The 21,672-nt window shown below is 44.0% G+C and overlaps 1 protein-coding gene across 3 annotated transcripts; it reads left to right on the forward strand.

The window, feature by feature from the left end:
- Positions 1-1,309: 1,309 nt before the first annotated feature.
- Positions 1,310-20,700, forward strand: LOC124125064 (endoglucanase 4-like). 3 transcript variants are annotated; one of them, XM_046488381.2, is made up of 14 exons: positions 1,310-1,399; positions 2,432-2,612; positions 4,015-4,294; positions 6,416-6,579; positions 8,464-8,668; positions 9,383-9,553; positions 11,279-11,463; positions 12,856-13,015; positions 14,337-14,448; positions 15,559-15,709; positions 17,604-17,751; positions 18,646-18,811; positions 19,955-20,145; positions 20,599-20,700. In XM_046488381.2, the coding sequence occupies exons 2-14, from the start codon at positions 2,439-2,441 to the stop codon at positions 20,646-20,648; spliced, it is 2,157 nt and encodes a 718-aa protein (XP_046344337.2). In that variant the 5' UTR covers positions 1,310-1,399; positions 2,432-2,438; the 3' UTR covers positions 20,649-20,700. The 3 variants fall into 3 exon arrangements, with proteins under 3 accessions (XP_046344337.2, XP_046344335.2, XP_046344336.2); XM_046488379.2 differs by lacking the exon at positions 1,310-1,399 and adding an exon at positions 1,441-1,466; XM_046488380.2 differs by lacking the exon at positions 1,310-1,399 and adding an exon at positions 1,728-1,782.
- Positions 20,701-21,672: the final 972 nt, after the last annotated feature.

Here is a 21,672-nt window from a genome sequence, read left to right on the forward strand (position 1 = left end):
AAGACGGAAGCACATGGCACAAGCCAAAACGGTCACGGCATCGGACACCGCCCCGGGCTCCATGCGCAAAACCCGGAAATGTCCTCCACCTGTCACCAAACACGCAATGTTTGAGGGGGGGAGCCGTACAATTACTGTTTTCACAACACATGTTTTCAGGACATCCATATGTACAGCGAGCAATGTATTTTAGAGGGTAACCATGGTGTTCTTCCCATGTTAAACGACCGCCTCCGTGGTACTTGTTGTTACCCTGTCTGGCGTTCGGCATTAAGGGGCTAAAACAAGGACTGGTCGGCTCGGAGTCAGTATACTGTGTCTGAGTGGGGTATTCATGTTAAACTGCGGCATGGTATCTCAGTGAGCTAGCACTATAAATCGGCATCAGTCCGGACTAGTACAAGCAGCCACACACACACACGTGCATGCACGACGCTATATAAGTGCAAAAATCTTGGACGCGACGTTAAACCCAATTTCACCTCACCCCATGTTAAACAGAATACCCTGATGTGATTGAACTACCTTAATGCATTTGTTACACCTTTCCAGATACATGCATCGTTGATACAGTCATTGTGTCATACTATAGACGTTTGTAAAACTGTATACTAATAAAAAAAATGGATATAACCAATGTTATATTTGGGATAACACTTTCTTAGTAAAATACAGATTCTAGTACTTTTGGGGTGTGAATCTGTACTTTACGAAGAAAGTGTTAACCCAAATATAACATGTGTTACATACTTTCTAAATAGCATTGTGTGTTCATAGCTTTCGGCCATATGAGCCTGCCAATTTACAGTTGTCAGAGGGGTACACAAAGTACGTGATCTAAATAAACAGTTGTCGGACTTTTATTTTGTGGAAGCCCGGTGACTGAGTGGGTCGCGGACTTTGTGTGCGAGCTATTAGATACAGTAGACCACTTTCTAAATGGCATTGTGTGTTCAAAGGAATAAATAGTATACATGCATGATATTTTAATGGGAAATCGGTAGTTCTGAAAATCAATAAATGTGATAATGTCATGTGGAGAAATGCCGATCTCCATACAAACTTAAAAATGTGCTTCATCTGAAACCGTTTTCTTAGATAATAGTACCAAGTGCATACAAACTTAAAAATGTGCTTCATCTGAAACCGTTTTCTTAGATAATAGTACCAAGTGCATACAAACTTTAAAATGTGCTTCATCTGAAACCGTTTTTTTAGATAATAGTACCAAGTGCCGGCAAGTACTTTTAAAAATATTTTTTGACTAGTATGGTTATCTTGTTTTCTTAGGATGTCACGAAAAGAGATAGGAATAACGAAAATAGATGGTTTATCTCAAACTGTGACATAAAGCCCACAATGCCAGCTGGCTAGTTGACACACACGGGACTTGAGCAAGGTAAGCGAAGTTGCATGAAATGGCCTAAAATGAAACAACCATGTAGAAATATACTCATGCCACTGAAGTAACCCAGATGAATTAACGATATCTATACTTGCTTCCGTGTCTACTTTCCGAATATTATACAGATAAGGTGCAAGGCATTACATCTCTACGTTATATGATTCACTAGTTGTCATCTTACTGATACCTGCACTTTTGCTAGTGTCCCTAACAGAGGCTCAGTTGCTACAAGACTATTGTGAGTGAGTGAGTTGGGTTTAACGCCGCTTTTAACAGTATTCCAGTTATATCACGGCGTGTCAGCTTAATGTGGGAGGAAAGCCCGAGGTGATGCAGGTCTTAGACGTTTATCACTTCGGTGAAACCCATGAGCACGGGTATGGTGCTGACTTTTGTTATATTTGTGAGTACGGGTCAGATGATTTAACGTTCTAGGATGTCTGAGATATATATATATATTTTTAGTCAGAGTGAGTGGTTATTGTTTTACGCCGCTTTTAGCAATATTCAAGCAATATCAAGGCAATGATATCAATGGACTTCGCACACTGTACCCATGAGGGGAATCAACCCGGCCCTTCGGCGTGACGGGCAAGCGCGTTCACCAGTAGGCTACCCAACCGCCCCTTTTTAGTGAGAAATTCTGTTACGTTAAGCATAATTTTGTCCTATGGTTTTACAAAAACGTCAGTGGATGGATCCAACAAAAGTCTCCTCCTTCCAGAGAAAGTCTAGTACTAGCGCCTTCACGCACACCCTAACGTCCCCTCTATAATTAAGCGGTCGGTCCCTAACGGTTCTAAGGGGCGGTCGGGTAGCCTAGTGGTTAAAGCGTTCGCTCGTCACACCGAAGACCCGGGTTCGATTCCCGACATGGGTACAATGGGTGAAGCCCATTTCTGGTGTCCCCCGCCGTGATATTGCTGGAATATTGCTAAAAGCGGCGTAAAACTATACTCACCCACTCACTCCTAACGGTTCTAAAATCGTGTGTATCAGGTAGTTCATGGCCATCGCTTGTTGTAGTCTCAAGATGCTTCTGCTGCTGTTGGCAAGTAGTATCGCCCTCTGCGGGGCAGACCTTTCAGTGAATATCGGCAACCACTGGAACGGTGGTTTCCAGGCCAAGATTTGCATCCCCATCACTCAAGAGCTTCACTCATGGAAGGTGCACCTGCATTTTGATAAAGAAGTGGATAGTATAAATGTAAGTAACCTCTTGATCATTTTGGTTTATGATTAGTAGCATGTTCTACTTAAATGGTGGACAGAAATTATGCCCGATGTAGTTCCCTATTTTGACGTGCACCATGTGCTCCGGTGACGTGCCTTTGCATGTGTTTGTGACGGTTGGGGCAGGATACGCTAACCTTTTCGCGAACACCTTGAATCATCACCATTTGATAGTGATTCATAAACACATGCTTATGATATAGTCGGCATCGTACAATGAACTCTAAATCGTTCAGCGGATTCTTATGAGTGAGTGAGTATGGTTTTACGCCGCTTTTAGCAATATTCCAGCAATATCACGGCGGGGGACACCACAAATGGGCTTCACACATTGTACCCATGTCGGGAATCGAACCCGGGTCTTCGGCGTGACGAGCGAACGCTTTAACCACTAGGCTACCCGACCGCCCCCGGATTCTTATGAATATGGAAAGGACTTTGTCGCTTTTATTTACAAAAGCATAAGGCATGGTTTAGCTGGCCTGGAGAAAAAACTGATTTAGGTTTAATTATATTTACGGGCATAGGTTTCATCTCCAACTTTATCATACTGCTATGACAGGAATCGGTGAGGACCAACACTCACGTGATTGCCCAATGTGCAAACTAAGGTAATGTCACCTTGACCTCAGAGCAATAAAATTCATGTAACCAAATAGGAATACGAGTGATTGAATAAAGTTTTACGCCGCTTTTAACAGTATTCTATTAATATCACGGCGGGGACACCAGAAACGGGCACAACACATTGAACCTATATGGACCACTAGACTATCCAAAGCCCCGGACGGTCTCCGTGGTCTAGTTGTAGAACGTCCGCCCGGAGAAAGGAAGGTCTGGGGTTCGATCCCCGGCCGCGTCATACCAAAAGACGCTGAAAGATGGTACTTGTTGTTACCCTGTCCGGCGCTCGGCATTAAGGGGCTAAAACAAGGACTGGTCGGCTCGGAGTCAGTATACTGTGTCTGAGTGGGGTATTCATGTTAAACTGCGGCATGGTATCTGGGTGGGCTAGCACTATAAAATCGGCATCAGTCCGGACGAGTACAAGCAGCCACACACACACACGTGCATGCACGTCGCAAAATAAGTGCAAAAATCTTGGACGCGACGTTAATTAAACCCCATTTCACCCCACACCCCAATGGCGGATACAGCTTTTTTGAAAAGGGGGGGGGGGGGTGCACAATTAAGATCTATTTATTGTCTTTGGTGGTAATTTATACAGAAATAAAGCACACACACACACACACACACACACACACACACACTCCCCCTCTGTACCCGCCCTCACCCCCTATCTACCGCCCAAAAACGGCACATCGAACTAGTACGACCTGTTAATACAATCACCACGCATATATTTTCAACAACAGTGCGGCACAGCTGACGTCCAAAAGACGAATGGAATGGAATACATTTTATCGGACAAGAAATGGAACGCTGATGAGCATGTTGGGGATCAGCTGTGTCTGGACATCGTGGCCGTCACAAGCGGAGATGTAACTCCGCAGATTACCGTGACGGTCGAGGGGATGCCCATCAGTGGGACGTCTTCTGGCGGCGGGTCTACAGGGACGCCTTCTGGCGGCAATAACAATCACAACACCGCACAGCCAGGTGCCACGGTAAAAGTGCCAGCGTCTACTAAAGTCAGTAAGTGATGGTACATTTGTCGCTCAAACTATAAGATGTCCACCGGTCTCTACAGGATATTTAAGAAATAAACGATGAATGGGAGTTGTTTGCCGTACGATAAAAGACCGAAGGGAGAATAAACCACGAGGGGCGATAAACATTTCTTATATGAGATATCAACATTACGTACAGCCTCTTTAAGGATGTTATAATTAGCTTTAAAAATGCTTTAAAAATATTAACCTGTATTTATAATTAACTAATGATGACTCCCTGAATAGAATTCGCGGCAATGTCGGACCAGTCCATTTTATGAACGGGGGGGGGGGGGGGGACTGTAGTCTCACATTCTCACAATTTTCACGTCGATTATCTGTACCTTTTCTCCCAATTCAGATTGTCACATCTCTCCTACTTTTGGAAGCGATCGTTCGACAATTGCATTTATGTACGTTGCCCAGCTACATCTAGGGGGGAGGGGGTGTCTTCAGCAGCCCATGCTTGCCGCAAAAGGCGACTATACTTGTCGTAAGAGGCGACTAACGGGATCGGATGGTCAGGCTTGCTGACTTGGTTCATACATGTCATTGTATCCCAATTGCATGGATGGATCGATGCTCAATCACTGGATTGTCTGATCCCGACTCGATTATTTACAGACCGCCGTCATAACCTGTAATATTGCCTAGTGCGGCGTTAAACAACGAACAAAACATCTATGGGGTACAACTCACAAGACACTTCCCTCTCAAAAATATCATCATCTAATTTACGACGTCATCAAACCTCCAGAAATAACGCCAGGATAGAACAATGTTTCATCGTGAATTAAATCACACTTCGTTCTTCATAGTTGTTTGCGATATACATATTGTGTTTGATCCTGTATTTATCCTCTGCTAAACCATGCAACTTTATTTGTGAATGACATGCACTAATCAACGCATACTGCGATAGCCACTTTAAGAAAACATTTTCATATACAAAAAGATGTTTTGTTTTGTTCTAAAATACTATAATTTCAGTTTGGGATAGGTTGAAAAAATTGCCCATAAAAGCTTGTTTGACAATATGAGGTTCCACAATTGCACGTAACGTTACGTGTTACATAGCAGTATATAGCAGTTATAAGAATGCTTGTATGAAGTAGTTCTAAATCGAATTTTACACCTGTAAACTCAATTATCGGTCACATTGTAATTGAAATCAATTTCTTGAAAACCAAATGATTTACTGAAAGAAATGTGGCGTGTGTTTAATGTCGACACTGTTTTTATGTTTATCAACATCTGTGACCCACTGTTATAGGACCTTACGGGTGAACAATCACATTTGGACTCATTAGATTTTTAAACTACAATATCTTCGGAACACAAAAATACAATTCACAGGGTTCAGTTTATATTTATTACAGAGATACATGACATCAAACATTTGGACTCATTTTCCGACTTATTGTTTTAGTAATAATTGAAGTTTTTAGACACAATTCTTGAAGATTTGAGAGTAGACATCAATGCCGAAAGGTTTTGAAATTATCTTTTTATTTCATTACGAAATAACGAGAGAAAAATAAGATAGTATTGTACAGTCCTCACACATGGCGATCTTCACTGAAGTAACTTGACGTCAAACGTCTTTGTGATGAATACACAATGCCGTTTAGAAAGTGGTCAAATGTAATAAATGTTATATTTTGGGTAACACTTTCTTCGTAAAGTACAGATTCTCGTACGTTTTTTGGTTGAGTCCCGTCCGGGATTCGAACCCACACTTGCCAGAGAGAGGCACCTAATCGCCAGCACCCAAAGTCAGCGATCTAACCCACCGAGGCTTCCACAAAAATGAAAGTCCGACAACTGGTAGTCTAGATCACGTACTTTGAGTACCCCTCTGACAAGTATAAATTGGCCGAAAGACAAATGTTATATTTGGGATAACACTTTCTTAGTAAAGTACAGATTCTCGTACTTTTTTGGGTTGAGTCCCGTCCGGGATTCGAACCCACACTTGCCAGAGTCTTTGTGATGTGACAGCACAATTGTATCTTAGCACCCATAAAGTCCCCTTTCTCCTGGTGGGTGACATACACATATATTAATATTGGCTGACTGATCATGATGGTGTTTATACCTGCAGCTCACAATGGCGTCGGGGGCGGTGAAGTGGCCACAACCAACGCCATGCAAATCTTCAACGACTGGGGCACCCGGTTTGAGGCTCAGTTTGAGTTCCCGGTCACTGAGCGCATTGAAGGGTGGAAGGTGGACATCCAGTGGTCTACTTCAGTCGACAAGATGGACGTAGGTACCGCGGCGTTATTGTCTCAGTAGCAGTTAAAAGAGTAAAGTAAATGCAATTTGCTGGTACATTTATACTCTTCGACTCTGGCAACAGCAAACAAACAAACAAACAAACAAACAAAAGGTCCACATGGAATTAGTTCCTTCCGAAATACATAATATAGTTTCCATAGTTTCATGAACCCAAATTTGTCCAGATACCACAAGGAAAGCGTGCTTTACGTGTTGCTGCAGTTCCCCAACCCTATAAATAGTGAAATTCAAGTTTCAGACACGTGGTTGCATTTTGCTCCTGTGTGAGATTCCCCTTCCAATAGAGGTTGAAAATCAGCCATGGTGAGGAAAAAATTAACGAACGCTTAAAGATGGAAAGTGATAGACATGAAAAATGCTGGCATGTCATGCAGGGCCATTGCAAGACAAATTGGTCGTCATCACAGTGTTATCACTCGTTTGATTGTCAAACATGGTCAAACCAATGATGTCAATGACAGGCATAGGTCTGGTAGGCCAAGAAAAACCTCTAATAGAGAGGATAGACGTCTTTTCAGGATAGTCAGACGAAATCCATTTGCCCTTCAACAGATTTAAGACTGCAGTGGATTACCCATCAGAGACTCTCGACGATGACCGTAAGGCGTCGCCTCAGATCAGCTGGTTATAACGACCAGTAAAACGTCCTCAACTGACTGAGAGGCACATGCGGAATCGTCTGATATGGTGTCGTGCCCGTAGTCGATGGAACTTGGCCAACTGGAGAAGGATCCATTCGTCTGACGAGTGTCGAATGCTGCTACGAACTGTTGATGGTCGAATACGTGTTTGGATGCAACGTAACACTCGTTTTGCACCAAGGAACATCCAGAAGACCTTAGCATGTGGCGGGGGGTCTGTCATGATATGGGGTTGTGTTTCCTTCGGCTGCAAACTTCCGCTGGTGACAATTCGTGGAAACCTGAATGGCCAACAATACCAAGATGCCATTCTTCGTCCAGTGGTAGACCCTCATTTTGACAACCATCCTCTTCAGACAAGACCTGTTTACATGGACGACAATGCTAGACCACACAGATCTCGGGCAGTTTTGGCTTATTTGCGTCAAGAAGCTATTGCCTCTCTTCCATGGCCGGCCTGTAGTCCGGATCTTAATCCGATTGAGCATCTCTGGGACATTCTTGGCCGGAAATACAGACATCGTGATCCCCAAGTTCAAAATCTCGCTGGACATGAAGCCGCACTTCATGAAGAATGGATCCATTTGCCTCAGAGAAGTATTCAACGACTTGTAATGCGTATGAGGCGTAGGGTTGAAGCTGTGGTCAATGTCCGTGGATCATACACACGCTACTGACGTTTCTGTCTTGCAATAGACTCTGCACTGCCTAGGGTGTCTATGTGACACCTGATATGGTCTGCTGATATCATGACAGTTACATGACAAAAAATGTTTTTCAATGTTTTCTAATCCTTCAATTTCTGGTCTTCGGTAAAATTCCTTTCTGCTCATATTCTTTTGGAACACAAGATAAACTTGCTTTGGGACAACTTTTGCATCACATGAGGTTTACATATACGGCTTATAACAATCGTACATCTCATTATAATAGTCATCATTAAGTGCCAAAAGTAACAGCTCACAAATATGGTGGGTGGCGCTTAACTTTTGTGCATGTGTATATATATATATATATATATATATATATATATATATACATATATATATATATATATATATCGACTGTCATATACATACGTACATCTACCTACCAATAAACATCAGAAAAGTGAAATTTCCGTCCAAACGGGATTTTACTGTATAGACCAAATCTGTAGATAAGAGACAGGTCTTATCGAAAATACATAAATACATATTGTGGTCCTCAGGTTGCTGGTGCTATTGTCGGCCATAAATCAGCTGATGGCAAATCATGGACCCTGGTGAACAGACAGGACAAGGTCTTCTTTGCCAAAGGCAGCACCATACAGCTGCGGTTCTTCGCCAACCACGCCGGGAGCAAGACCCCCACAGCTACCGCTACCCTGACCAACCTGGGACACGACGATGGCAGCTACCCGGCTATCAAGAACAGTCAGTGAACATTCAGTCAAACACATCATTGTACAAGTGTTTTGTAATATTCAGCAATATTACAGCTCTATAAAGACGGTCTGTAAATTATCTAGTCTGGATCAGACAATCCGGTAATTGACATCATGACTATCGATCCACGCAATCGGGATACGATGGCATGCATCAACCAAGTCAGCAAGCCTGACCCCCGATCCCGTTAGTCGCCTTTTACGACAAGCTTAGTCGTCTTTTACAGCAAGCAAGACCTATTCTAACCCGGATCTTCACGGGTCAGAGTAGTGAAAATATAAAGTAAATGATAACATTATTGTATATATGAACTGGACATTTATGGTTCTGAATATCAATCTGGTTGCGCAGTGTCTGAAATATTGCCAATGCGACGTTAAATTGTAACTCAATCATCCACGCTGGCAGTGAAACATAATGTCAGCCAGGGGCAATTTGATGTTGTAGGTATATCTCGGACAAAAGGAAGTCTCGTCTCAAATATTTCGTTCCTTAAAAATTGCTGTACACATATTTGGGATATTAGAAATAGACAGACAGTACACCATAAGGTGGACAAAACCAACAAAATTATAACGGAGAAATTACATTTAATTTTTTATTTGTTTAGGTTTTTTTTAGCCTATGTGGTCCTCTGTGGCTTTTCATTTATTCTCTTAAATGCACTGACAGCTGAATTTCTACAATTGGACCTGTTCACAGCTGGGGGCACCAAGTACAACTATGATGAAGTGTTGTTCAAGTCCATCCTCTTCTACGAGGCTCAGAGATCAGGGAAACTCCCAGCGTCCAACAGAATTCCCTGGAGGGGAGACTCCGCCCTGGGAGACAAGGGAAGTAATGGACAGGACCTCACTGGGGGGTGGTATGACGGTGAGTACCACTGTACAGGGGGAGGGGGGACTCCGCCCTGGGAGACAAGGGAGATAATGGGGAGGACCTCACTGGGGGGTGGTATGACGGTGAGTACCACTGTACAGGGGGAGGGGAGACTCCGCCCTGGGGGACAAGGGAGATCATGGGGAGGACCTCACTGGGGGGTGGTATGACAGTGAGTACCACTGTATATGTATAACATGAACCCGGTTTTTCGTGAGTTGAACTAAAGCGGGAAACGTTTACGGCATGCGTTAGATTGCATGTTCCTCTATCATTAAATGAGTGAGTGAGTGTGGTTTTACGCCGCTTTTAGCAATATTCCAGCAATATCACGGCGGGGGACACCTGAAATGGGCTTCACACATTGTACCCATGTCGGGAATCGAACCCGGGTCTTTGGCGTGACGAGCGAACGCTTTAACCACTAGGCTACCCGACCGCCCCTCATTAAATGAGTGAGTGAGTGAGTGAGTATGGTTTTACGCCACTTTTAGCAATATTCCAGCAATATCACGTTGGGGGACACCAGAAATGGGCTTCACACATTGTACCCATGTCGGGAATCGAACCCGGGTCTTCGGCGTGACGAGCGAACGCTTTCACCACTAGGCTACCCGACCGCCCCCTCTATCATTAAAAGCATACAGGAACTCCACTGTTGATATCGTCCCTTACAAGTTCACTACCTCTCTCCACAGCGAATATTCCATATTCTCAAACTCCCCATGAATACACAATGCCATTAAGAAAGTATATTCATAGCTTTCGGCCATGGGAGCCGTGCCAATTTACACTTGTCAGAGGGGCACACAACGTACGTGATCTAGACTACCAGTTGTCGGACTTTCTTATTTGTGGAAGCTTCGGTGGCAGAGTGAGTTAGATCGCTGACTTTGTGTGCTGGCGATTAGGTGCCTCACTCTGAGAGTGCGGGTTCGAATCACGGACGTGAGTTAGATCGCTGACTTTGTGTGCTGGCGATTAGGTGCCTCACTCTGAGAGTGCGGGTTCGAATCACGGACGTGAGTTAGATCGCTGACTTTGTGTGCTGGCGATTAGGTGCCTCACTCTGAGAGTGCGGGTTCGAATCACGGACGTGAGTTAGATCGCTGACTTTGTGTGCTGGCGATTAGGTGCCTCACTCTGAGAGTGCGGGTTCGAATCACGGACGTGAGTTAGATCGCTGACTTTGTGTGCTGGCGATTAGGTGCCTCACTCTGAGAGTGCGGGTTCGAATCACGGACGTGAGTTAGATCGCTGACTTTGTGTGCTGGCGATTAGGTGCCTCACTCTGAGAGTGTGGGTTCGAATCACGGATGTGAGTTAGATCGCCGATGACTTTGTGTGCTGGCGATAAGGTGCCTCACTCTGAGAGTGCGGGTTCGAATCACGGATGTGAGTTAGATCGCCGATGACTTTGTGTGCTGGCGATAAGGTGCCTCACTCTGAGAGTGTGGGTTCGAATCACGGATGTGAGTTAGATCGCCGATGACTTTGTGTGCTGGCGATAAGGTGCCTCACTCTGAGAGTGCGGGTTCGAATCACGGATGTGAGTTAGATCGCCGGCTTTATGTGCTGGCGATAAGGTGCCTCACTCTGAGAGTGTGGGTTCGAATCCCAGATGGGACTCTACCCAAAACAGTACTAAAATTTGTACTTTACTGAGAATGTGTTAACCCAAACATAACATTTGTTACCTTCAATACTCCCTCTTCTCAGCTGGTGATCATGTCAAGTTTAACCTGCCCATGGCGTTTACCACAACCATCTTGACCTGGAGTCTGATCCAGTGGAAGGACGCCTACCAGAAGTCCGGTCAGCTTGACCACATGTACGACTGTATCAAGTGGCCGCTCGACTACCTCCTCAAGTGTCACACAGCCAAGGACGAGCTGTATGTACAGGTGAGTGAACGCTGATCATTGTTGTTTGGTTGGTTGGTTTGTTGTTTAACGCCGCACTCAGCAATATTCCAGCTATATGACGGCGGTCTGTAAATAATCGAGTCTGGACAATCCAGTGATTGACATGAGCATCGACCCATGCAATTGGGATACGATGACATGCATCAATTAAGTCAGCGAGCCTGACCACCCGATCCCGTTAGTCGCCTGTTACGTCAAGCATAGTCGCCTCTTACGTCAAGCATGGGTTGCTGAAGACCAATTCCAGGCCGGATCTTCACGGCCATCAGTGTATCCTTACTTTTAACATCCTGTGAGGATTCCGGGGTAGGATAAGTCCCCAGCAACATATGCATGTCCTAAGTGGATCGAGTGGTCAGGGACTTGGTTGATTGCGTGATGATAACCCAACTGCTTGGATCGATGTTCATGATATCAATCATTGCTTTGACTAGTCTCAATTATTAACAAACCGCCGTCATATAGCTTGAATATGTCTGGGTGTAGCGTTCAACAACAAACAGTATTGACAAGGTACCTTCTATGTATGGAATATTAAGTGCATGCTATTTTTTATGTTTCGATTCTGAAATGTAAATGAGCTTCATCTGAGTGAGTGAGTGAGTTGGGTTTAACGCCGCTTTTAACGTTATTCCAGTTATATCGCGGCGTTTCAGCTTAATGTGGGAGGAAAGCCCGAAGTGATGCAGGTCTCAGACGTTTACCACTTCGGTGAAACCCACGAGCACGGTTATGTTGCATTCGTCACCACTCGCCCCTTTCCGTAACCTGCAAGAAGACTCGTCCCCCTATCGATGAGTGTCATTTGCGAAAATACGACAAACCAATCAGAATGCGCGTATGATTTCAAGTTCTTCGTCAAAGAATCCCTCAGAAATAATTTTTGATTTTAGATATGTCTTGCATCTAAAAATATACCCAAGACACAGTTAAATGTGTTCAATCATGCTGTATAATTCCGCATGTCCCGATGTGCTTTAAATTGCATCTGAAATATATATAATATATGGGGAAATATATGTGAACCATTACGCATCGAGTTGACAATTATTTTAGGTATGCCCGTTTGCGCTAAGAGGGAACCCGGTCACAAAAATGGCCACGAGATGGGCACGAGTCGCTATTCGGCTTGTCCCTGAATAACACGAGTTGGTCACGCATGGGTTATGTTGCTGACAAACCTAAAAACATAATCGGGGCGAACCGGGATGCGAACCCACAATCATAGGTTTCTGGTGTGCCCAAAGGATGCAACTCTGCCCAGCAAATCGCGGCGCCTTAGACGACTGGGCCACCCGTGGCCCCGAACTTTATCTGAGAATCGCATGTGAAATATATGTACCACCATATATACAACCAATCATTTTCAAGGTCGGAAACGGAGATACAGATCACAACTTTTGGGGAAGACCCGAGGACATGACGATGGCAAGACCCGCCTATAAGATAACCGCAAGCAGTCCCGGAAGTGACGTAGCTGGACAAACCGCTGCTGCAATGGCCGCTGGCTCTATTGCTTTCAAAGACAAAGGTCATTTGATGTCTTGTTCTTTGCGCATTAATCATCTGTTGGCCTATCGTGCATCTAAATGCAAACACCACAAATCTAAACACAACCCTGTCCTTGTGGAAATAGGTTGGGCATTTTTTTCAATTGTATAAACAAAAAAAGGATCTCCTAGTTTCGGAGTACTGGGTAAAAATACAGCTCTTCATGTTCCGTTTCGTCCTGTCATTTCCATGGCAAAACTATCATGGAAGAATGGTATGACATGATGGCATTAAATGGAATTGTATCTGATATTGTAGAACATAGACTTTAAACTCTAACGTTGTTGTGTGCATTGACTGGTGTATACCCATGCTGCTGACCGGGAAGATCCGGTTTACAATTGGTCTTCAGCAACCAATGATTGTCGTAAGAGGCGACTATGCTTGTCGTAAGAGGCGAATATGCTTGTCGTAAGAGGCGACTATGCTTGTCGTAAGAGGCGACTATGTTTGTCGTAAGAGGCGACTATGCTTGTCGTATGAGGCGAATATGCTTGTCGTAAGAGGCGAATATGCTTGTCGTAAAAGGCGACTATGTTTGTCGTAAGAGGCGACTATGCTTGTCGTAAGAGGCGACTATGCTTGTCGTAAGAGGCGAATATGCTTGTCGTAAGAGGCGACTAGCTATGCTTGTCGTAAGAGGCGAATATGCTTGTCGTAAGAGGCGAATATGCTTGTCGTAAAAGGCGACTATGCTTGTCGTAAGATGCAGCTAACGGGATCGGGTGGCCAGGCTCGCTGACTTTGTTGTCATCGTCATCGTATCTCAGTTGTGTAGAACGATGCTCAATCACTGAATTGTCTGGTCCTGACGCAGTTATTTACCGCCGTCATTAACTGGAATATTGCTGAGTGCGGCGTCAAAACAACAAACAAACCAGAATCTTATCCTCCACAATGGTGGACCCGACAGGGGAATAGTTTAGGGTATTGGGCAGGAGTTACAAATCCATATCAGAACTATGAGTACTTGTATTCAGATTTTGACTCCACGCCGCCTCTCCACTGATCCATAAAATGTGCTTTGGAAATACACGCTTGTCCGCTAGCCCGAAACTACAAAATTATGCAGAGGATAAGTAAGAATCCAGTGATGGTAATGCTCATTGGTTAGTATTATTAGAGGGCTATATTCTGAACCAGCTCTCTGGCTGAAATGAAAATGTAAACAGCAAACAGTTTTATCTTGTTCAAGCAGACCTAGCTACAGACTCTGAGGACTAGGGAAATAATGTTCAGACTAGTCCTCTGGACTAGTCTTAAAAAACGAATGTCTAAAGCTGTACACTGAACACGGACAGATCCCGCATACGCCAGCACCCTCCTTACCCACGCCAAACAACTGTACGACTTCGCCATGCAACACCAAGGCCGCTACAGTAAGAGCGTCAGTGCCGCCGCCAAGTTCTACCCGTAAGTTGTGCTGTACAAGTAGGAGGGGAAGGAGGTGGGGGGGGGGGGGGGGGGGGGGTATTTAACTGAGGCCTGGACTAGTAGGTTTTACAGTTAAGGCGTGCAGCATGTTGTTGAGAACATCTTTCTCTTGAAACAGTAGCGCCCGTATTGAAAACAAAATTGTCATAACACCAGAAGAATAACTTAGGGACTGTCACGCGTGTCCATTTTTATTCAGGTAATGAAAATAGGCTGTGAAAACCTCACGTTAGTCAAATGAGGCATTCTCCGTGCATGAACTCTGTGCGAACCCTACCATTGCCTGACATTGAAGCAATGTGTAGAGTTGGTGGCCGCGAGACTGTGGCTAACGTTGCACGAGAAATGGTTATTTATAGTTTGTGCGATGTTATCTGAGCGCTCATTGGCCAGATCACTCGCTGTATTCCCTCTCGTTTCAACCAGGCCGTGGCTTGATTCGTTGGTTGAAAACAGCAACTACAGTCCGATTGGCTCCAAATGAGAACGATTAATTGCGAAATAACTCAAACTCGGGAATAGTCTATTAAATGTCAATACGGTACATGGTAATGAATACCCTTTACCCAACAAAATCTGCTGTTTGTTATTTTTATTCCCATCACTGGAGACCTCCTCCGTGGTCTAGTGGTAGAGCGTCCACCCGGAGAGCGGGGTTCGATCCCCGGCCGCGTCATACCAAAAGATGTTAAAAGATGGCACTTGTTGTTACCCTGTCTGGCGCTCGGCATTAAGGGGCTAAAACAAAAACTGGTCGGCTCGGAGTCAGTATACTGTGTCTGAGTTGGGTATACATGTTAAACCGCGGCATGGTATCTCAGTGGGCTAGCACTATAAATCGGCATCAGTCAGGACTAGTACAAGCAGCCACACACACACACACACGTGTATACACGTCGCTATATAAGTGCAATAATCTTGGACGCGACGTTAAACCCAATTTCACCTCACCACACCCATCACTGGAAAAGCGACCGTATATGTTCACGGGCAATAGAGGATCGTAGTGTGTACAAACCGGTGAAGTATCGACAATGTTAAATACTTTTACTGTTGTATTATTCTGAGCATCTCACTGTCAAACCGTAGATCCACGAACAACACAGACGAGCACGCCTGGGCCGGACTGTGGCTGTATCAGGCAACAAATGACACTAAATACCTGACCGAGGCCGAAAAATACCACCAGCCCGGGGAGGCCTGGGGCATGAGCTGGGACGACAACCAGGCGGCCAACAATGTACGTTATTCTTTACATTTACCTTTCGCATGTCTTACCCCCACGCTTACCCTTTTCGCCAGCACTTTTTCAGTGCTTCATTCATATAACTTCAAAGCTATTTTGCCCTCTTCGGCAAATGGAATCTGTTTCGGTTGATAATCAAGTTATTCTCTTGCATTGATAAGTTATATTTACATATTCCTTGGTTTCTGGGGGGCACAGGTGGCCCAGTCGTCTAAGGCGCGGCGATTCGCTGTGCAGAGTTGCGCCCCTTGGGCACGCCAGAAACCTATGATTGTGGGTTCGAATCCCGGTTCGCCCCGATTATGTTTCTAGGTTTGTCAGCACCTTACCCGTGCTTGTGGGATTCACCGAAGTGGTAAACGTCTGAGACCTGCATCACTTTGGGCTTTCCTCCCACATTAAGCTGACACGCCGTGATATAACTGGAATAATGTTAAAAGCGGCGTTAAACCCAACTCAATCACTCACCTTGGTTTCTGTCCCATTTGGAGCGAGGGTCAAAACAGTGATGTAAAATACCTTAGGCCCAAAAAATGGTATTTAACAAAGGGTAACAAAATCTAACCTGCCTTCCCTAAAACGAAAACCTTTGACCCTACTTTTCTTGGTTTGATCGCGGCGCCACCCCGTTTACAGCACGAGTTGTGCCCCTTGTGATGAAAGCGCGATATCCAATCAGATCGCTGTTCTTATTTCGAATGGCCCCAGACGACTACCATAGCAGATAACCTGGTCGATCTGATGCAAGATTTCATCCCTGACAGACAAACAAAATTACAACAGACGATATACTTATTACTGCCGCATTTCACTCTTGAAATAGTTGAGGGGCTCATGGCAGCACAGTATCAAGTAACACTGCACATCGCAGTTACATGAAACGCTCAGCATGGGTCGTCTAAAAATAGTACTGCAACTGCGATAAGCGTTCAGTCGTTCGAGTTGGATACAAATAAGTGTGCACTCAAGTATATAATACGCATTAACTTCTTGGGAGAGCTGACTAAAATCTTGGAAAAAATGGTGTGGGGTGGAGGTCTAAGTATTCTAAGAGGTCAAGGGAACCACGGGAGTTCGAATTACCGATTCGTTTTGATTCCGTAGTAAACTTCTAAGACCTAAATATTGGTCAAAGCGACGTTAAACTCTTTCACTGACTCACTCACACCTTTCCCTATTGAAGTGAATATTCCAGACAGAGTAATGAGACTTATTCCTCTGTTCAGTTTGAAGTCTTTGATAAACTGGCAGGTGCTGAGATGTTTGTTCAGTTTGTTGTTGAGGGCGTTTGATCTACTGAGCACTCCATCTCACATTAAGGAGTTCTCGTTGTTCATGCATATCAAGTTTTTTGGATATAGTTGGGACGGTCGGGTAACCTAGTGGTTAAAGCGTTCTCTCGTCACGCCGAAGGCCCGGGTTCGATTCCCGACAATGTGTAAAACGGCGTACCTTGTGTGAACCTTGTGTGTTGCCTTGATATTGCGGGAATCTTGCTAAAAGCGGCGTAAAACCTTATTCATTCACTTTGGATATAGTTCGTCTTCAAAGTTATCGGAGTGAGTGAGTATTTAATACGCCGTATCAGTAATCTTGGAAATCGACATACAATGTAAATGTATGCTATGCAATGTTAAAGATGGGTTTTAACTGATCTCATTGAATTCAGCTCAAATCTTTACGAATACAAACTATGTAAGATAACATGTGTTAAGAATTTTGTTGTACGTCCGATCAGGAGTAGATCGGTTGAACGAACTCGTTACTGTGTTCAAGTTTCACTGTCAACGGCCCCAATTTTAACTGCCCTGTAGAACAAGTAAGTGGGAAGTCGTATTTATCTTTTTACCGAATTTCCCACAATAAATACTACTCCTTGTCGTTACAGGTTCTGTTTTATAAGCTCACAAAGAACGACAAGTACAAGCAGGACATGACAGACACTTTCGAGAAATACTGGTTCCCCAACCAGGTCATCAGGTACACACCTAAAGGTCTGGCGTGGAGGCTGCAGTGGGGATCTCTCAGATATGCGTGTAAGTGACAGTAAGTGGTGATTGGTCGTAAGCAGTGTCCCTATCCACCAGCTCAATCAGCACAGCAGGTCATAATCTCTTTTAGGCGGGTTGTACCCGTGAAGATCTGGGTTAGACTAACGGGATCGGGTGGTCAGGCTTGCTGACTTGGTTGATGCATGTCATCGTATCCCAATTGCGTGGATCGATGCCCATGATATCAATCACTGGATTGTCTGGTCCAGACACGATTATTTACAGACCGCCGTCATATAGCTGGAATATCGCCGAGTGCGGTGTTAAAAAACAAGCAAAGAAAATCCTGGCAGGTGTCATTTTAACTGCGTTCTGATTGACTGATTTTCGCCAATGTGTGTACTAGTTTTCACAGCCCATAAATGGGAAACCACCTGTCCTTGAATCGGGACTGTTTGAATCATGCATAAGAGTTAATTTATACAACTGTACCTTACCTTTCCACATTAATTGCGACGTATTTCTAAATTCCTGACATGGGTATAATGAGGTGAAGCCCAATTCTGGTGTCCCCCGCCGTGATATTGCTGGAATATTGCTAAAAGCGGCGTAAAACCAAACTCACTCAATTTTCTATCTTTACAATACAAATGCTCGTACAACTCTACAACTCGTAAGTTGTGGTAAGAGGCGACTAACGGGAGTGGGTGGTCAGGCTCGCTGACTTTTGGTTGATGCATGTCATCGTATCCCAATTGCGTGGATCGATGCCTATGATATCAATCACTGGATTGTCTGGTCCAGACACGATTATTTACAGACCGCCGTCATATAGCTGGAATATTGCTGAGTGCGGCGTTAAACAACAAACAAACAAACAAACAAACAAAACATGGTGTACTGTCCTACCAGCTCGGTGTGTCACGTGATGTATTACAGCCAACATGGCGCTGGTGGCACTGATGGCGGCCGAGGAGGGAATCAACCCTGCCGTGTACCGGGAGTGGGCCATGAAACAGCTCCACTACGCGCTCGGGGACACCGGCTTCAGCTACGTCATAGGGATGGGGAAGGACTTCGCTCACAGCCCTCACCATAGATCTAGGTACGTGTAGGTCGGAGTGATATACGTTAGACGTGTGCTCTAAAGGCCGCCAGGTCTCAGAAGACGCGGGGTCAGCATCGAAGAATATCGTTCCGGCATCTAACAGGCTGGTTATCTTAAGTTCGTGAGTGAGTTTGGTTTTACGCCGTTTTAATAAAAAAAACTACCAATATCACGGCGGGGTTTATTAGTGGGAAATACGTGTTTACAACCTCAGTGTAGCTGGATTCCTGGACGTCTCGCCTACCACTCGACAAATACGGATAGAAAGATAGACAGACAGACAGACAGACAGATAGATAGATAGATAGATAGATAGAGAGACACACAGACAGACAGACATAGACAGACAGACAGATAGATAGATAGAGAGACAGACAGACAGACATAGACAGACAGATAGATAGATAGAGAGACAGACAGACAGACTTAGACAGACAGACAGATAGATAGATAGATAGAGAGAGAGACAGACAGACAGATAGACAGACAGACAGACAGATAGAAAGAAACACACATGCACACACACACACACACACACACACACACACACACACACACATTAACAGAGTCCAGATATTCGTGCTTGTCAAAATTCCTTTATCCACACAAGATTTTCCCCCGTTTAACGGCTCTTCGGGTGTGATGAAAGCTTTCAAAGTTCAAACAAACAAAGCTTTCAGTTGAACGGCGAAAGATCTCGTGTGGATAAAGGAGTTTTGAAAAGCACGAATCTCTTGACTCTTTTTTCTTCATGTGTGCTAATACTTACAAAATGAAAACAAGCCATTCCACCGATCAGGAATATTTCTTACAGTAATGACAAAAATTGCAAAGTGCACTTTTCAAGGAATGTCCATTTTTTAGAGATAAACATCATCATTGAGTTTCCATCATACAGTTATTTAATTAAATTACGCTTATAAAACAGTTTACCGCCACCATAGATAGAGCGTCTGCCCGGAAAGCGGAAAGTCGGTTGTTCATACCAAACGACGTTTAAAAATGGCACTTTCAGAAGTGCAATAATCTTGAAATCGACGTTAAATCGCATTTCACCTCATTTATACTATATTCAATTAGTCACCGTCTCAAAAGACATTTACACCTTCGTGTAACTAAGAAGAGTTATCTCCCCTTCAGTTCCTGCCCCTGGCCCCCATCAGCGTGTGGGCCCCAGGTCATGTCCAGTCATGAGCCAAATGTCCACACCCTGTTCGGAGCTCTGGTAGGAGGGCCTGACGACAGTGACGCCTACAAGGACGACCGCGCCAACTACGTCAACAACGAGGTGGCCTGTGACTACAACGCCGGCTTCCAAGCAGCTGTTGCAGGTGTGTGTATACAAATAACACCGATAACGTCCCTGATCAAACTACAATTCAAATATAAGACAGCGAATGGGACTTCTCCCAGGAAGCGCTGCCTAGTCAAGATCAGGTTTGATGGCCTGGATACGTCTGAGGCTGTAAACGGGCCTATTCCAAAGAATTTTATTATTATTTTTAATTATTTTTTAATTATTATTATTGTTATTGTTATTATTATTATTATTATTATTATTATTATTATTATTATCATTGTTGTGTACATGTGCTAACTGGGCGGAGTAGCCGAATGGCTAGGACGATTGGTCGTCACGGCGTACAGACCACATCAGTCGTACCGGCGTACGCAAAGCATCACGTTGCTCGGCATGACAGCTGTACACACGTATAAGTCACACTGAATACATGGCCCCATTCATTGACCAGTGCTAACATCGTGTTGTTTGTAATTATCCCCAGGTCTGCGTTCTCTGGCCAACAGAAACCTGCATCCAGAACAGAAACACTGATCCATGTCTTGGTCTTGTAAAGCAAAGATTTGAATAAACAGCTGAAAGGAAAGTGGTTGTCTTGTAAATAGCCACTGTTAATATATAGAATTAAAATACTGGAATAGCAACTGTGTATGAAGCAAATAAACTTTACAATTTCCGTTGTGCTGTAGTGTTCACTTTCGCGATTGTCCGCCATGTCCTTTTTAGTCATAGCCCGTCCTTCCGTCTGGTCATGAAGAAACAGCGGTAACCCTACGGAAGCCTTTTAGGGCAATTTGTTTTTGGGGTTGTTTTTTCGATACTATCTTGAAATTTCAAGATACAGAAGTTGAAATTTCAAGATACAGAAGTTGAAATTTCAGGATACTAAGTTGAAATTTCAAGATACTAAGTTGAAATTTCAAGATACAGAAGTTGAAATTTCAAGATACAGAAGTTGAAATTTCAAGAAACTAAGTTGAAATTTCAAGATACAGAAGTTGAAATTTCAAGACACTCTCTTGAAATTTCAAGATACTAAGTTGAAACTTCAAGATACTAAGTTAACATCTTAAGATGTAAAAATACGTGAATAAGTGAATAATCTTGAAATATCAAGATCCTACGGAAGCCTTTAAAGGCCATTTGGTTTTTTTCTATTTTTTTCGATACTCTCTTGAAATTTCAAGATACTAAGTTGAATTTTCAAGAAACTAAGTTCAAATTAGTATCTTTAAATTTCAAGATAGTTTCGAAAAAAAAAAATGGCCCTAAAAGGCTTCCGTGGGTAACCGCATCTCTCGATTTTTGATTTTTCAATGCACGGAGCTACGGGCTGTCCCATAGTGTTTTCCTAGTAGGTCCCCGATCCAATGCTGCATCGCTCTGTAAATGATTGGGCAAAGAACATGCGTCGTAATCTAGCGTTTGTTTGTTTTTGTTGGTTGGTTGGTTTGTTTAACGCCGCACTCAGCCATATTCCAGCTATATGACGGCGGTCTGTACATAATCGAATCTTGACCAGACATTCCATTGATTGACGTCATGAGCATCGATCCGC

This window comes from Haliotis rufescens, unplaced genomic scaffold, assembly GCF_023055435.1.
Source record: "Haliotis rufescens isolate VD_foot unplaced genomic scaffold, xgHalRufe1.0.p SCAF_13, whole genome shotgun sequence".
In the NCBI taxonomy this organism is placed as follows: domain Eukaryota; kingdom Metazoa; phylum Mollusca; class Gastropoda; order Lepetellida; family Haliotidae; genus Haliotis; species Haliotis rufescens.

Bases quoted from the DNA above. Each gene is read 5' to 3' on its own strand.
- LOC124125064 (XM_046488380.2), top strand. From the start codon at position 1,736: ATGCAGGTCTTAGACGTTTATCACTTCGGTGAAACCCATGAGCACGG. The intron at 4,295-6,415 runs GTAAGTGATGGT...TTATACCTGCAG, and splicing joins GCCAGCGTCTACTAAAGTCA to CTCACAATGGCGTCGGGGGC. The intron at 13,016-14,336 runs GTCATTTGATGT...GAACACGGACAG, and splicing joins TATTGCTTTCAAAGACAAAG to ATCCCGCATACGCCAGCACC.